A 16,324-nucleotide genomic window follows, 5' to 3' on the forward strand; every position below is an offset into this window, starting at 1 on the left:
AATCAATAACAAAAAGATACATATAGAAAATCCCCCTGTGTTTGGAAATTAAGAAATACTTTTCTGGGGGCTGGCCTCGTGGTATACTGGTTAAGTTTGTGCTCTCCACTTCAGCAACTCAGGGTTTGCAGGTTCGGATCCCAGGTGCAGACCTACATGCTGCTCATCAAGCCATGCTATGGTGGCATCCCACATACAAAATAAAGGCAGACTGGCACAGATCTTAGCTCAGGGCCAATCTTCCTCACCAAAAAAAAAAAAAAAAAAAAACGAATGAAAGAAATACTTTTCTGATGTGCCCATCAGTCAGAGAAAAAAATCAGAATGGAAATAAGAAAGTAATTCAAACTAAACGATTATGAAAATGCTAAACTCAAAACTTGAAAAGTTAGTTCTTAGAAAATACTATTAAGGAGCTGGCCTGGTGGAATATTGGTTAAGTTCGTGCACTCCGCTTCAGCAACCCAGGGTTCAAAGGTTCAGATCCTGGGTGTGGACACCGCTCATCAAGCCATGCTGAGGCAGCACCCCACTAGCAAAATGGAGGGAGATTGGCACAGAGGTCAGCTCAGGGCCAATCTTCTTCACCAAAAAAAGATAATAATAAAAAGAAAATATTAATAAAATTATCTTTTTAAAAAAACCCTCTCGTGAGAATATTCAAGAGAAAAAGTAAGAGTAACTTTTTACCTGTAAAAGAAGCAATATCAGAAATTAGAAAGGAGAGGCCAGCCCAGAGGCGCAGCAGTTAAGTGCGCACGTTCTGCTTCGGTGGCTGGTTCGATCCCGGGTGCAGACATGGCACCGCTTGGCAAGCCATGCTGTGGCAGGTGTCCCACAGATAAAGCAGAGGAAGATGGGCACGGATGTTAGCTCAGGGTCAGACTTCCTCAGCAAAAAGAGGAGGATTGGCAGCAGTTGGCTCAGGGCTAATCTTCCTCAAAAAAAAAAAAAAAAGAAATGATAAAGGATATCAATACAGATCTTGCAGACATTAACAAGATTAAATGGGTATATTATGAACAATTTGATGACAATAACTCTGAATTTGAAGATTAAATGGACAAAATTCCTAATAACCTATCAAAATTGACATAGGAAGAAATAATTTAAATAGTCCTATAACTATTATAGAAGTCATAATCGGAAACTGTTCTACAAAGAACACCAGGTCCACTTGACTTCACCAGTAAATTCCACCAAACATTTATGGAAGAAATAATGCCAATCTCCTACAAACTCTTGTGGAAAACAGAAAAAAGAGACATACTTTGCAACTTGTTTTTTGAGGCCAATATTACTCTGATATCAAAACCTGACAAGAACATTACAAAAAAGGGAAATTACAGGCCAATCTCATAAACATGAATACAAAAAATCCCAAACAAAATATGAGTAAATCAGATCCAACATTTTAAAGGCATAACAACATAAATGAGTCAAGGTTTATTGCAGGAATGCAAATTAAGATTATATACAAAAGTCAAACTATGTAATTTATGCAATTAGCAAAGCAAAGGAAGGATAAGATGAGTATCTTACTTCAGAGCAAATATTTTTCAATTCCAAATCCATTCATGATCAAAACTCTTAGCAAACCAGAAATAGCAGACAACTTCCAGAAACTGACAAGGAGTATCTACAAAATTCGTCAGCCCATGTCATACTTAGAAGTGAAATGGTGACAGCATCCCTTTGAGATAAGAAGCAAGACATGGCTGTCTACTTTTACCATTTCTATTCCACACTGTACTTGAGGTCCTAGTCAGTGTGCTGTGGAAAGGAAAACAAAGTTATGTATAAGATTTGGAAAGAGATAAAAAACAACCATCATTATTTGTGGATAAGTTTATGTAGAAACCCAAGAGTCTACAGATAAATTACTAAAATTAATAAATGGGCATAGCAGGGGCCGGTCCTGTGGCCGAGTGGTTTAAGTTCGCGCGTTCTGCTTCAGAGGCGCAGGGTTTCTCCGGTTCGGATCCTGAGAGCGGACATGGCACTGCTCATCAAGCCATGCTGAGGCGGCGTCCCACATGCCACAACTAGAAGGACCCGCAACTAAAAATATACCACTATGCACCAGGGGAGGATTTGGGGAGAAGAAGGAAAAATAAAATCTAAAAAGAAAAAAATAATAAAATAAATGGGCATAGTAGTGTTGCTGGTTAGGTCAGTATGCAAATCAGTTGTATTTCTGTATATCAACAGAAAATAAAATTTTAAAAGATTTCATTACAATAGCAACAAAAATATAAAAAACATAAGAATAAATATGGTAAAAGATGTATATGACATTTATATAGAAAACTAGAAAATATTATTGAAAAAAAATTTAAAGACCTCAATAAATGGTAGAATACAAATTGGAAAATTTAATAATACAAAGGAATTAATTCTCCCCAAACTGATCTATCGAGATGCAATGCTATCCCATTCAAAATACCTATAGGTTTTAAATTTTTTTGTGGAACTTGACAAATTGATTCTAAAATATATGTGGACATAGAAAGAGCCAAATAGGGGCCAACCCGGTGGCGCAGTGGTTAAGTTCGCACGTTCCACTTCTCAGTGGCCTGGGGTTTGCCTGTTCAGATCCCAGGTGTGGACATGGCACCACCTGGGAAAAGCCATGCTGTGGTAGGCGTCCCAGGTACAACGTAGAGGAAAATGGGCATAGATGTTAGCTCAGGGCCAGTCTTCCTCAGCAAAAAGAGGAGGATTGGCAGGAGTTAGCTCAGGGCTAATCTTCCTCAAAAAAAGTAAAAAGAAAGAAAGAGCCCAGAATAGATAAGACTTAATTCTAATCTTCTATTTTGAAAAATTTCAAACCTACTGGAATGATGAGTAGCTCGAAAGAACACCATATAACCTTCACTTAGATCCAATTGTTAACATTTTGTCTCATATTCTCTTTCTACATATTTATTTACTTTGTGACACCATTTGAAAGTAAATTACAGATAAGTATTTCATCACATACCTCCTAAGAACAGAATATTCTCTTGTATAATCAGAATATCATTATCACACCAAAGAAACTCATCATCAATATAATAATATTATCTAATATATGGTCTATTTTCAAATTTCTCCAGTTATCCCAACAATGTCTTTATGGCTCCCCCCACCCCACCCCCTCACAATCCAGGTTCCAATTAAGGATCATATACTACATTTAAGCTGAAATATCTCTTCAATATACTTTATCGTCACTAGATCTTCTGGTTTTTCATTTGACATTTTTGAGGACACCAGGCCAGTTGTTTTATACACTGTCCCACATTCTGGATTTGTCAAATTGTGTCCCCCAGATCCGACACAGGTTAAAGGCTTTTGGCAAGCCTAACACATAGGTGATATTTTGTATTTGCCACACTATCACGTCATTTCAGTTTGTTCCATTATCAGTGATACTAAGTTTGATCACTGGTTAATCTGGCATCCGTCACTGTAAAAGAACACTTTCCCCGAGGTCATTAATAAGTTATTTGTGAAGAGTTACTTTGAAATCCTGAAACCATCTGTTTTCCAACAAATTATCACTCAATGGTTTTAACATCATTGATGATTCTCACCTGAATCTTAAATTGATCACTGCAATCTAAATTTAAAGTCTATTGGGGCCAGCCTGGTGGCACAGCAGTTAAGTTCGCATGTTCCGCTTTGACGGCCCGGGGTTCACCTGTTCGGATCCCGGGTGCGGACCTAACAGATAATCTTCCTCAAAAAAAAATAATTAAAAAATAGACAAATGTAAAGCCTATCATGTATTAGCTGCCATTCTTCTGTCACCCCTAACACTCACCCTCCCCTCTCCTTTTCTTGGTCTCTGTGGACTCAGGGATCTGAGACTTTTTTAAAAAAAACAGTGTTTAGAGACTGTGAAATTGGAACAGACCAAAGGAACAGGATCAAGAGCCCAGAACGTAATATTAAAAGCATTAGTAATACTTGAAAAGATTAATAAATGTGACTACATTTTTAAAAATGAAAGACAAATCTCTTCAAAAGACCCCCCTTTAAGGAAATGAAAAGGCAACCTGAGTGGGAGAAGATATTTCCAACGCATAAAACTGACAAAGGGCTTGTATCCAGAATAAAGTTCTTACTCCTACAAATCAGTAAGAGACAACCCAAAAGAAACATGGGCAAGAGACCTGAACATGTGCTTCGTAAAAGTGGATATCCAAACAGCTGATAAACTTATGAAAAGGTGCTCTCAACCTCATTAGTAACCAGGAAAATTAAGATCAGTGATAAGGACTAGAATTTTACAATGTTGGTAGGGCTATGGAATATCAACTGAAAACCCCCCTGCACTGGTGATGGAATTCGAAATTGGTAGAGAAATTTAGAAAACAGCTTGGTGTTATTTACCAAGTTTCCAACATGCCCATCCTTCAACCCAACAATTACACTCCTAGATATACACCCAACAGAAATGTGTGTACATGCACAAGAATGTTAACTGCAGCACCTAACAGCCAAAAGCTGGAAGCAATCCCAAAGCCTATAATCAGCAGAGGTCATTTGTGGTATATTCATACCATGGACTACTATTCTGAAGCAATGAAAATGAACTATAAATACATGCAAGAATAGTAAAGAATTTCACAAACGATGTCGAGCGAAAGGCAGACGCAGAAAAATACGTAATCCGATTTATTTACATAACGTAACACATACGCCAGTCCACAGGATTAGAAGTCAGGAAGGCTTTGACTTTGGGAGGGGAAGGAGAGGGCGCCTGGGAGGTTTTATGGGGGCGTCTACTTTTCTGGCAAGGTTTTATTTTTGCCTGAAGCGCTAATGGCCAGCAGAAGTATCCTGTGAAAGTAAAAAAGCTGCAACAGAAGGAATAGGGTGGGAGAACCTCCCGTGAACCGCCCTAGGGACGCCGTGCGAGATGTAAAAGAAACAGCGGCAACCGTGCTCGGGCAGGGTACAGCGGCTCCGGCGCCCACAACTTCCGGCGAGGGCCGTGGGGCCCCGCCCCTCGACGACCCCCAGGAGTAAGCAGGACTGGTCCACGCCCGGAAGAGGAGGGAAATGATGACCGTGTCTCTAAAGCCCAACGAATTGTTTAACCTTTGGGAGAGGATGTGTTCGTAGACCAATAGGACACAGAAAATGAGGCCCCGCCCACAAGCCTCCCAACCAATCGGCTAGGAGCAGCGAGTGGGCCGGCTGGGGCTGTGCCATCCGGCGGAGCCGCGCAGTATGGCGGGCGGGGCCCGCGAGGTGCTCACGTTGCAGTTGGGACATTTTGCGGGTTTCGTGGGAGCGCACTGGTGGAACCAGCAGGTGAGGTCTTTGGACGGCTGCCCCAGCGGACCCTTTCGGGATCTCCAGCCCTTACTTCCGGCCTGTCGCTCTCACCACCCCTGAGTTCAGTCCTTCCTCTGTGCTTCCCCAGGATGCTGCGCTGTACCGACCGACGGATGCCAAGGAGCCGCCGGGGGAGCTGTGCCCCGACGTCCTGTACCGGACGGGCCGGACGCTGCACGGCCAGGAGACGTACACGCCGAGACTCATCCTCATGGATCTGAAGGGTGAGGCGGTGGTAGGGGTCAGCCAATGCCCAGTTTTCCCCTTCGCGTGCGGAGTCTTTAGCAACACGGCAGGAGACAGAGGGAGAGCTAACTATAGTATGCCAACACCGGAGGGACGCAAAAAGGCAAAACTTTATTTTGTTCAAGAGCCATCTCTGGAATGGGCAACTTGCCTCTCGAGACAGTGAGATGTTGAACTGTGGCACTCCTGTAGGACCGTTGGGTGTGGTCTTTGTCCCTGGTCCCCCAGCTAATGACTAGGCTGGGAATGAAGGATGGAACCTAGATTCTCCTAAGCAGGGTCTTTTTCCAACTCATGTGTATTCAAGAAAGCTTGGAAGAGCCGAGTGCCAGAGGGATGGCGAGAGCAGGTTGTCAGGTGATCAGAGGAAGATTAGCTGAAGCCGGGGAGGGACTAGGATTTGACCTAACGTTGCCTGTTATTTTTGTACAGGTAGTCTGAGCTCCCTGAAACAAGAAGGTGGACTCTACAGGGACACACACCTGGATGCTGCAATAGCATGGTATCTGTGATGTTTGGAGAGGAGTGGGGAACGTGCCCAGGAAGCTGGAGAACTCCGGGAAACTGCCACTCTGATGGATCTCCACTTTGTTTCAGGCAGGGGAAACTCACCACACACAAAGAGGAACTCTATCCCAAGAACCCTTATCTCCAGGACTTTCTGAGTGCAGAGGTGAGGGCCTCTGCCCTGAACTTTTAAACCCAGTGCTACAACCAGAGTGCCTCTACTGGGGCACAGAAAAAGAGGATTTAATCATCTTAAATGCCTCAGAATAGCATTTAGGAAAAAGCACTTTTTCCCCCTAAAGGACCATGACTAGGTGAATAGAAAGGAGGCTGTGGGGTGTGGCCAACAAAATCAAGAAGATAAATCAACTTTTGCCTCAAGACTGCCTGGAACTAAATATCCTTTGTCTCATCCCTCCCAGGGAGTGCTGAATAGTGATGGTATCTGGAGGGTCAAATCCATTCCCAATGGCAAAGGTGAGGCTTCTCCAGATACTGCAGGATGGGGAACTGGGCAGAGCAGGAACATGGAGAAAGGTACATTCCTTCTGCGTTTTCTTCAGGTCCCCCCCTACTCACCACTGCTACAACTCCAAAACCACTTATCCCCACAGAGGGCAGCATCCGAGTCTGGTCAGACTTCCTCAGAGTCCATCTTCATCCCCGGAGCATCTGTATGATTCAGAAGTACAACCATGATGGGTATGGGGGGCCCCAGAGGCTGTGAGGCAAGAAACTGAGTCCCTACCAATGTTACAGGAGGCTCTTGAAGCCATCTTCCCTGCCCTCCCCTAAACTAAGAGGGGCGGAAATGGGGGAGTCCTGAAAGCCCTGGATTGTGTTTATGCACGGCAGGGAGGCAGGTCGCCTGGAGGCTTTTGGCCAAGGGGAGAGCATCCTGAAGGAGCCCAGGTACCTGGAAGAGCTCGAGGACAGGCTGCACTTCTACGTGGAGGAGTGCGACTACCTGCAGGTAGCTGTGTGGCACAGTGGCCACTGGGGTAGAAACTCTTTTCATCCTACTATCTTTCATTATTCACTTCTCTCCAGGGCTTCCAGATCCTGTGTGACCTGCACAATGGCTTCTCTGGGGTAGGCGCTAAGGCCACAGAGCTGCTAAAAGACGAGTATTCAGGGCGGGGAATAATAACCTGGGGCCTTCTCCCTGGTCCCTACAGTCTCGGGGTGAGTAGAACTTGGGGGAACAAACAGTCACAGTGTAGGGAGGGAGAAATGAAGGAATGAGACCCCAGTGAGGAAGTTGCTTAAACAACTCTCCTTTCTTTCACCAGGAGCCCCAGAAAGACATCTATCGTCTGTTAAACACAGCTTTCGGTCTGGTGCACCTGTCTGCTCACAGCTCTCTGGTCTGCCCCTTATCACTGGGTGGGAGCCTGGGGCTGCGACCTGAGCCACCTGTCCACTTTCCTCACCTGCGTTATGATGTAAGGTTCAAAGCTCTTGTTCTGACTGCAGCTAGTGATCAGGCAGCCCTCACACTCGCCGCGTCAGCCTTTATCTGTTACTGGCTCTATTTTTTTTTTTTTTTTTTTTGAGGAAGATTAGCCCTGAGCCAACATCTGCTGCCAATCCTCCTCTTTTTGCTGAGGAAGACTGGCCCTGAGCTAACATCCGTGCCCATCTTCCTCTATTTTATGTGGGACGCCTGCCACAGCGTGGCTTGACAAGTGGTGCCTAGGTCTGCACCTGGGAGCCAAACCAGCGAACCCCAGGCTGCTGAAGTGGAACATGTGCACTTAACCCCTGCACCACCAGGCTGGCCCCTGTTAATGGCTCTATTCTTGAAGCCTCAGCTTAAACTCAGCTGTGATGTGGCCTCTTAGATCACACTGTCCTGTGCTTGTCCAGCCTTGGGCAAACACACTCCTGGCTTTGTGCTAAAGTACCTGGACCTTTCTGCCATTACTATTCTCCTGCCACACGCTTTTTTCCAGACTTGAAAGGCCAAGTGCTCTTCTCGGTATCCTCTTTACAGGCCACTCTGCCCTTCCACTGTAGTGCCATCCTGGCTACAGCCCTGGATACAGTTACTGTTCCTTACCGCCTACGGTCCTCACCAGTTTCCATGGTTCATCTGGCTGATATGCTGAACTTCTCTGGGAAAAAGGTATGAAGCTTTGTGAGGGTTTGGGTGAGAGCTGAGGAAAAGCTCTGTAACTTGATCTCTTCCTTACCTTTAGGTGGTGACAGCAGGCGCAACCATCCCCTTCCCCTTGGTTCCAAACCAGTCCCTTCCTGATACCCTGGTGCAGCTTGGAGGGGTCACCCCATGGACCCCACTGTCTGCATGTGGGGACCCTTCTGGAATACGCTGCTTTGCCCAATCAGTGGTGCTGAGGGGTCTAGACAAGGCATGCCACACAAGGTGAGGACTGGTGGTCCTTAGGAGCCCTTGTCAGACTTTTCTTTCATGTCCTTTTCTCTCTAATACCTCTGGACATTCTAATGGCATTGCCCCTCTCTTCTTCCCTCTTCCCTACTTAAAAAAAAAGACAGCATCCTGATTCAGCCGATGGCCTGAGAACGTAAGAATTCTTAGCTTCTTATTCATGTTGCCACCAATTAAAGGTGGTTTTGGCTTTGTTCTGGCAGTCAGCTCACCCCAGGGACACCTCTGCCCTCCCCGCTCCACGCGTGTACCACTGGGGAAGAAGTCCTGGCCCAGTATCTACAACAGCAGCAGCCTAGCGTCAGGAGGTCAGTATAACGCTTGCTCCTACCCTTCTCCCAGACCTCACACCTCCCTTGGCTTTTTTTCACTCAACTGTTCTCTTGCTCCCACAGTTCTTCCCATCTGCTGCGGACTCCCTGCAAGGTGGTTCCTCCTTACCCCTACCTCTTCTCCTCAAGCCTCAGCCAGCAGGGTTTGCTTCTGGATGGTCCCCCAACTGGGGCAGGTATGTAGGAGGTCAAGAAAACCAAGATTTCAAACGTGGGAAATGTTTTTCTATATGCCTTCCTGAATAAAGGTACTTAAAAAGTTGAGAGTTAAACATTCCTTTATTCACTCTATGGGTCCTGACAGAAGTGTTCTTCCTCTAGAGTACTGGTATACTAAGGGGACAGTACACAAAATTTATGGAGTTTTCTTTACAGTCAAGTCTACCAAAGGCCCAGACTCCCCTATCTGTACCACAGAGTCCGGGGGCAGAATAACAGTCCATTTACAAGCCTCCTCTTTCTCTCCCTCCGCAGCAGTGGAGAGCATCCCAGTGCTTGGGGCCCTCTGCTCCTCTTCATCCTTGAACAAAACCCTGGGAGACTTGGCCAAAGAGCTCACCAAACTCAACCTGCGGCGCTGGGCCAGCTTCTTGGATGCTGGAGTGGAACAGGATGACCTAGAGGAGGTGCTGCAGGAGCTGTGCAGTCTGGCCCAGTGCTACCAGGGTGGTGACAGCCTCATGGGCTAAAGTTCCTCACGGACTAAAGAAAAGGAAAGAGCTAGTTTACAATAAAAACTGCTGGATGCAGGAGCTCAGTGTCTTGGGACTGGCTACACCAACATATGCATTTATTACATTTAGAAACATTGTGATTAGATCACAGAACAATAAATATGTACCATCAGACCAAAGAAAAAGGTGGGGAGGAAGAAAAGGAGCTGAGCCCCACTCTCCCTTGGTGCTATTTACAAAGTTACAAAGTCCATTTCTAACGTCTTCATAAAAGACCTTGAAGGACAGACAGGATGGCAGAGCCCCAGCCTGCCTTTGTCTTTGTCCTAGGCCCCTGCTCCTCCAGCTCTGTATACTGAGGTCGTGGGTTGTACAAGCAAAGTACAACCACCCTCTCCCTCATCAGGGCGCCTGTTGGGCTTCATCCACCCACAGCTCCCGGAGTCTCACTCATCTAGCTCCTCCTCAGACAGAAGATCTCCGTGGTCAGACAGCTGGTCTGTGTTGCTGGTGCTGGTTGCGTCATCCTCATCCTCGGAGCTGGCCTCGCAGGCGGTATGGAAGAGCTGCATGAGTTCCCGAAAACGGTGGGAAACCTAGGAGGAGAGGCGAGGACTGCATTCCCTGTTCCTATGTTACTAACGTCTAACGCTTAGTAAGCACTGTGTACCCATTTGAACAATCTTATTTGTTCCACACAATAAGGTTGTGAGGGCTGTGTCCTCCTTACAGATAAGGAAACTCAGGTTAAGAGACTAAATATTTTGCCCAAGTCAAATTCCTCCTAAAAACAAAATTAGAATGGGATTTCTGGGGCTTCTACCTCAAAATCCAGTGCCCCTTTCCCTTCTAGAACCACTACCAACCCCCCTGACGAGTCAAGCCCTTCCTCAGGGCAGACCTTTACAATCACCGTTGGTGTCTTGTCTTCTATCTCCTAGTTGACCAACCCATCCTCTTCTCACCAGCTCCTCTCCTTGGTTCTTCTGTGCCTGCAGCTCTAGCAGGACTTCCTCCACTTACCTCGGTAGGGGTCTTATTTCCCAGCTGCTGGGAGATGATGCTAAAAGTCTGCGGCTGGGCTCCTTGCTCCTGGCACATGGTGAGAATCACACGGTCAGCTTCCCTGTAACCCACACGTCATGGTTAACCCTCGGTAACGTGGATGTGTTCCATGCACTTTCCAAATACACACACCATCCATCCCTACTTACCTTGTCCACAGGACAACCTTTTCCCCAGTGGAGCTGACCTTGCTGTTGTTGGCACACACTGTAGCTTCTGTGGCCTTTGGCTGCTGCTCCCCCACTGGACCCTTGCCTTGTATTCCACTGTCTTTAGTCAAACCTCCTCTAGTGGCTTTGAGAGAAGTCTCTGAGGTGTTGATTCCTGATGAAGAAGATTCACGGACAGGGGACAGTCTGTCTGCTGTCTTCACTCCAGCTCTGTTTGAAGGCAGCCAGCTCTCCTGAGTATCCGGCGTCCTAGACACCTGTCTTCTCTCTAAGTCTTTGTTCACTGAGGAAATGGGACTTGGGAAGGAAGCAGGGGGTTCAACAGTTCCAGGCAATTTCTCAGTTTCTGAAGCATCCCAAGCTAGCATGGAAGCCTCTGACTCACTCATTGCCTTGTGGCCCTCCCCCTCATTCTGAAGTCTGGGGGAGGCCTTGGGGCAGGAGAGAGCCTCCGGCCCAGCCTGGCTTCTCCTAACGGTGTATAGCACAGCTCCAGTTTTGGAGGGACGCTGAGGAGTCTCTGGTGAGTAGGGTGATGGGCCATCCAGGGGGAGCCGGTCTGTAAGAGTCACTTCTTGGGACAACAAATTGCTCCCCACTGCCAATCCTGTTTAGGAGGAAAATAAAGATCTAAGGATATGGACAAGGTCAAGATGCACGTAAGGACTATGAATTACCACAGGATAAAATTCTAATCTAAGAGTGTGAGGTGGGGGTGGGGGACTAAAGTCACTTATATAAAGATATAAAAGTCTGACTGCCAAAGCAGAGAATGGCTGAGACTTTAGAATGTGGATCACAGAGATCTAGAGCTAAGGGGAAGGGAATCAGGAATGGGAACACAAGAAGAGAATGCTGAGTCATGTTGATTTTGTAGCACTCAATTCTGCAAGAGGACTGAGGCCACAAGAGAGAAAATTAACACTGCACAGAGAAGGGTTTCCTATTGGTGTATTAGTGAAAGGGAAAGACTGTTATTTATCCAGACTCAAAGACGTTCTTGCTTGAAGTATGTGAGACTGAGACAAATGAAGGGAGACCAGCTGGGCTGGCAGTCGGATCACTCACCTGGAACAGGCATCTCTCCCTTTCGGGTACTCCTGCCAGTCCTGCTCTGGGTTGCCTCCAAGCTTTCTCGCTCCTCTGGAGCTTCCTCTTCCATCACGTCCTTGCCCTGCCCAGCTTCCTTAGCACCAGGCATAGGACTGGCCTCTCTGTGGGGACTGCTGCCCACCAACTCATGGGGCTCCTTGCTCTTGTAGGATTTGCTGTCACAGACCTGCAGGGATGGCCTTCTGGGTCAAGAGTCTCCTGACCTCCTTTTGTCTTAGGGGCCAACCAAAGGAAGAAGCCCTGCCATGCTTCTTGCTCAGCAAGTCAACCAACATGCATGCCTGCTCCAACGATTTTAAAGGGCCCAGAATAGAGAAGTGGATTCTCCCACTCCTTCTCTAACCAAGGACTGTATTTTTGCTGCCAACCGACCCTAGAGAACTAGCATTACCTTCAAGGGTCTGTTTTCCTGACCCAGGTTTATTTCATTAAAAAAAAAATCTAAGAGGTAAATATTTGCACTGGTTGACTTTTTTCCAATTCTAAAAGCTTTACCCACAGGATTCTCTTTAAAAAGCAAAATCCATTATATATTTTTAAAAGATTCTACTTATTTTGCACACACACACTAATGTGTGTGTGTACTGCATATTATTTATATATGCGTAACGTTTTTCCGAATTCAATAAGGGACACATCTGTGGTAGCAAACAATACCCACACAGTAAGGCAAGCTGGGGGTTGCCCTAGGCAGCTGTGACACCGCTCAGTACCAGCTCCCTCCTCACCTTACTGCTGCAGTGGCTGCAATTTCTCCTTTTGCTCTTTTTCAGCTTGGAATCAGGACCTCCTTCATGGCAGGAACAGGCACAGTCCTTGGCCCCATCTGGCCACTCAGCCTCCTAGGAGATACCTGGGCTTGGTTAGCTGCCAAGCATTTTTGGTACCAAGAGAAGAAGCTAAGTTGTGAGCCATCTGAATAATCCCACCCCCTGACGCCCACCCTCATCCTTTCTCTTTTATTATAGACCATCTCTTCACATTTCCTGGGAAATCAATGCTCAAACTTGATGACAGCCTATTATGAATCCCTGAAACAATCCTTATATGACCCCAAGACTGACATATCCCAATTGCCCAGATGTTTCAGGAAATATTTAAGTCAAATACAATCTGAGGCAAAGTCACTGGAGAGCTCCATCATGAGATACAATCTACTCACTCGTCTGTGTTTGTTTCTGTCTCCCTGTGCCTTGAGCTCTCCCCTCTCTTCCAATCCCCTTGAGAGAGGGCTTTGTACATATGGAAGGCTCACTCAATGATACTCTCTGTTCAATAAACCCGAGACATAAGTACCATTATTAACCCCATTGATGATGAAGAAACTGAAAGAGAGAGAGATTAAATAAGTTGCTCAAGGTCATTCAGCTATTAAGAAGCAGTTTCTCCCCAAGAAAGAGTAAAAGACATGTAGAAAAGGGACATGGATTAAAAAGGCTACTTGAAGAGCAGTCGAGAGCAGTGCATACAAGGCTCTGGAACCAGATTACCTGGGTTCATATCCTAGCACTGCCACTTATTAAACATGAGACCCTGGCAATGGCCTCTCTCTGCACTTCAGTTTCCTCTTCTGTAAAATGCAAATAAGAGCAATCCCTTCACAGGATTAGTGTGGGAATTAAATGAGTGAAGAAACTATGTAAAAGACTTCCAAGAGATACATGATACTTTGTAACACAGCTAAGTATTAGCTGTTACCATTACTATTAAAATGGGAAATCTTGGTTCTCTCTCTTTACATGAAGAGAAAGGAAGAAGACCCAAGAGCAAGAAAAACAGCTCTGAGCTATAGAGAAGAGGAGGAAACGGATCCCTCTAATGAGGCGGCCAGGGGTGGGGCCTCTTCAGCAACTGCACTTTTCTTCCCATGGCCTCTGCGTGTCCGTCAGCAGCCTGACCTCTGGTTCCTGCTCTGTGACTGCCTCAGACCCCAGAGGCTTTGAACCACACTAAGCCACAGAAACATTTAGACAGAAAATTCAAGGCTTTATTCATGAAAAATGGATCATCCCCAACAACCTGCTGTACCTTATCATGATTTTGGACCCCAATTTCTTTCCTTCTTTTGTTCTTTGAGGCTGTGGGAATCTTGGGAGGTTCCTCTTCCTCTTCCACATCAGGCAGTGCCACTTCTTCAAAGCCATCAAACTGGGGAGGAGTTGGTGCCACTCAACAGAGACTCTGGGGCAGGTATCATCCCTCCTAGACATGGCATTCCCCCTTCAAAACCCTACTGTAGCCTCGGGGCCTGTACCTCATACTCCTTCTCCTCAGTCCAATTGATCTCTTCAAAGTCACCCATCCGGCTAGCTGCTGGGCGCAGGTGGTCAAAGAAGATAGAGAACTCATCCTGCAGGTGGTCGTGGCCCTTGAGGAGCTGCCACATCTGTGTCTTGAGCTAGGGGAAGTTGTGGAGGGAAAGAAGTCTCTTACGCCTCTCCAAGCCACCACTCCAAATCAATCCCATATACTTCCAAGTTCTACTTCCCAAGTCAGCTGGGAGACACATAGAAGCCTCTCTTTCATAGCTAAGAGTTCTTAAACTCCCGTTCCCTCCTTGCTTGCCTACACAGGAGGGGTATTAATACTAGGTTTCATTCCTAATGACAATACTCTTTACCGCTGCCCTACTCAGCTCCAGTTCAGGTATTAACTCAAGCAGAGCAAGGAGGCACCCCCTCCTGGGCCCTATCACCTCCTTTCTTGAACTTCCTTTCCAGGGTACCGATGGCATTCCTGAGCCTGTGAAGATCAGTCAGACTCTGGTTTCATGTGGCAACCACCTCTATTCTAGTGCTTTATGCTTTAGGCAAGTCTAAAAAGTCCTTGCCTTCTTCATCCCCTCCTGGAAGTCCACGGTACCCCCAGAAGCAAGAGGATATGGAATAGGTTAGGGAAAGGGAGACGGGAAGGGCCTAAGGCCCAAATGACAATGGGAAGGAAGCAGGACAGGACAGAATACCTCAGTGATTTCTTGGGGCAGGCAGTCTGCACAGCTTTGGAGGACCTTGATAATCTTCTGGTGGTGTGAGGGATTCTCTGCAAAGCAAATTTCCAGCTGCCGAAGAAACTTGCGACTCTTCTCAAAAGCCTGCTGCTCCTCAAACTGCCGGAGTGGAAAGAGGGCAAAAGAGGAGTCACCCATACAGGTAGAGAAGGACTTGAGGAATCTACGCATAGGAACCGAGAAAAATGAGCTGGGGGTACGGGGCATGACAGGACTCTAGTTTACAACTGTGAGATCTTTTTAAGACCCTAGCTTTGATCCACCTTGGGTCACTGGGGTCTACCAACCCAAGATAACCAAGATGTGGATGAAAGATCCAAGAGACACACATATCTCAAGTTGTTTATTGTTTCATGGACTGTAAAATTAGACACTCAAACTCATGTGGCATTTCACGATTTACGAAGAATTTTCACATATACACTCACTTGATCCTCATAAGAATACAGGAAGAGAAGATTGGCATGATATGCCTATCACCCCATTACCATTTAACTGCCTTAAGGCTATCAGGATAACCTCACTACAACTATTATTCCCGTGTTCATCAGTCATGACAAGAAACCCAGAACTACTAGGATATCCCCCATGTTTAGACCCTTATTCTCCACCATTCCAAAAGTCACCTTACCACAGTGACCTTCCCAGACCACCAGGTACAAAACTGCCACACCCTACCCCTCACCTATTTTACCTACAACTCACTATCCCCCTTGCCTGCTTTATTTTTCTATAAAGCATTATATACTATGTATTTTACTAATTATAACTATTTTATAATTTTTATAATATATATATATTTACAATATATATATTTTACTATTTATCATCTGACTTTGCCCCTGAGAATGTAAGATCCATGAGGGCAAGGATTTTAGTCTTTTATAATTACAATATTCCTAGTACCTGGAAAGCTGCCTCACACACAGGAGGCGCTCAATAAACATCTGTTGAACGAACGCCTGTTTTACAACAGTGAGGAGCCAAGGACACAGGACTTACCTACAGTCTTCACCGGCAACTAAAGGTAAACCCCTCATACCACTTGTAAAGAAAATGGGAGAACAGGGGTTGGGAAGCTCACCCCTTGGAAAGAAGGAGGCTCTCATCACCGTGGACGGGGGAGGCTACCTCACTGGGAGCAGTCGGGAGCCTAGAACAGTATGAGTCAACTCTCTTCAACCCCCACCTTGCTCTGACTCAGGAATCCTGGTGTGCTCTTTGCCCATCTACTTACTAATCCACAGGCCAGAGCCTGCTCGGGCAACAGGAAAGCAGCAAAGTCCTTCAAGAGCTGAGGCCAGTCTTGGAGCAGGATTTTCAGGCTTTTGTAAAGATCCACAGCTGTCTGCCTCTGCGTACTTGACTCAAATTCATAGATGACCTGAAGGAAGTCCTCATACTTGCCAGGGATATGTTGCAGGGCTTCTCGTACCTATACAAGAATACTTTCAATCATCAATACCCTT

At 46.1% G+C, this 16,324-nt stretch overlaps 2 protein-coding genes across 14 annotated transcripts in view; one reads left to right on the forward strand and one right to left on the reverse strand.

Moving 5' to 3' along the window:
* Positions 1-5,112: 5,112 nt before the first annotated feature.
* On the forward strand, positions 5,113-9,515 carry MSTO1 (misato mitochondrial distribution and morphology regulator 1). Of its 4 annotated transcripts, none has more exons than XM_070497883.1 (14): positions 5,113-5,307; positions 5,420-5,555; positions 6,010-6,079; positions 6,175-6,250; positions 6,507-6,561; positions 6,648-6,786; positions 6,940-7,057; positions 7,135-7,269; positions 7,377-7,529; positions 8,081-8,212; positions 8,286-8,470; positions 8,698-8,802; positions 8,890-9,002; positions 9,301-9,515. In XM_070497883.1, exons 1-14 carry the CDS (start codon positions 5,224-5,226, stop codon positions 9,513-9,515), a joined length of 1,716 nt encoding a protein of 571 aa, XP_070353984.1. In that variant the 5' UTR covers positions 5,113-5,223. The 4 variants fall into 4 exon arrangements, with proteins under 4 accessions (XP_070353984.1, XP_070353983.1, XP_070353985.1 ...); XM_070497882.1 differs by having other exon boundaries at positions 5,150-5,307; positions 6,507-6,621; positions 6,699-6,786; XM_070497884.1 differs by having other exon boundaries at positions 5,150-5,307; positions 6,699-6,786.
* The window catches only part of GON4L (gon-4 like), a 67,652-nt gene continuing 60,414 nt past the window's right edge, over positions 9,087-16,324 (reverse strand). For 6 of the 10 annotated variants that reach the window (XM_070497875.1, XM_014837010.3, XM_014837009.3 and 3 more), the window contains 10 exons: positions 16,093-16,290; positions 14,811-14,954; positions 14,103-14,246; positions 13,877-13,996; positions 12,577-12,690; positions 11,804-12,014; positions 10,715-11,342; positions 10,524-10,626; positions 9,951-10,096; positions 9,087-9,528 (listed from right to left, as the gene is read on the reverse strand). In XM_070497875.1, the coding sequence (XP_070353976.1) occupies positions 9,522-9,528; positions 9,951-10,096; positions 10,524-10,626; positions 10,715-11,342; positions 11,804-12,014; positions 12,577-12,690; positions 13,877-13,996; positions 14,103-14,246; positions 14,811-14,954; positions 16,093-16,290 (1,815 nt within the window). In that variant the 3' untranslated portion in view covers positions 9,087-9,521. Of the gene's footprint in view, positions 9,529-9,584; positions 10,097-10,523; positions 10,627-10,714; positions 11,343-11,803; positions 12,015-12,576; positions 12,716-13,876; positions 13,997-14,102; positions 14,247-14,810; positions 14,955-16,092; positions 16,291-16,324 lie in introns of those variants that run through there. The other 4 variants (XM_070497874.1, XM_044758715.2, XM_070497876.1 and 1 more) reach the window with 3 other exon arrangements.

The sequence above is a fragment of the Equus asinus genome, chromosome 25 (assembly GCF_041296235.1).
Source record: "Equus asinus isolate D_3611 breed Donkey chromosome 25, EquAss-T2T_v2, whole genome shotgun sequence".
Lineage (NCBI taxonomy): Eukaryota > Metazoa > Chordata > Mammalia > Perissodactyla > Equidae > Equus > Equus asinus.

Bases quoted from the DNA above. Each gene is read 5' to 3' on its own strand.
- MSTO1 (XM_070497882.1), top strand. From the start codon at position 5,224: ATGGCGGGCGGGGCCCGCGAGGTGCTCACGTTGCAGTTGGGACATTTT. The intron at 5,556-6,009 runs GTGAGGCGGTGG...ATTTTTGTACAG, and splicing joins CATCCTCATGGATCTGAAGG to GTAGTCTGAGCTCCCTGAAA. The intron at 8,213-8,285 runs GTATGAAGCTTT...CCTTACCTTTAG, and splicing joins TGAACTTCTCTGGGAAAAAG to GTGGTGACAGCAGGCGCAAC.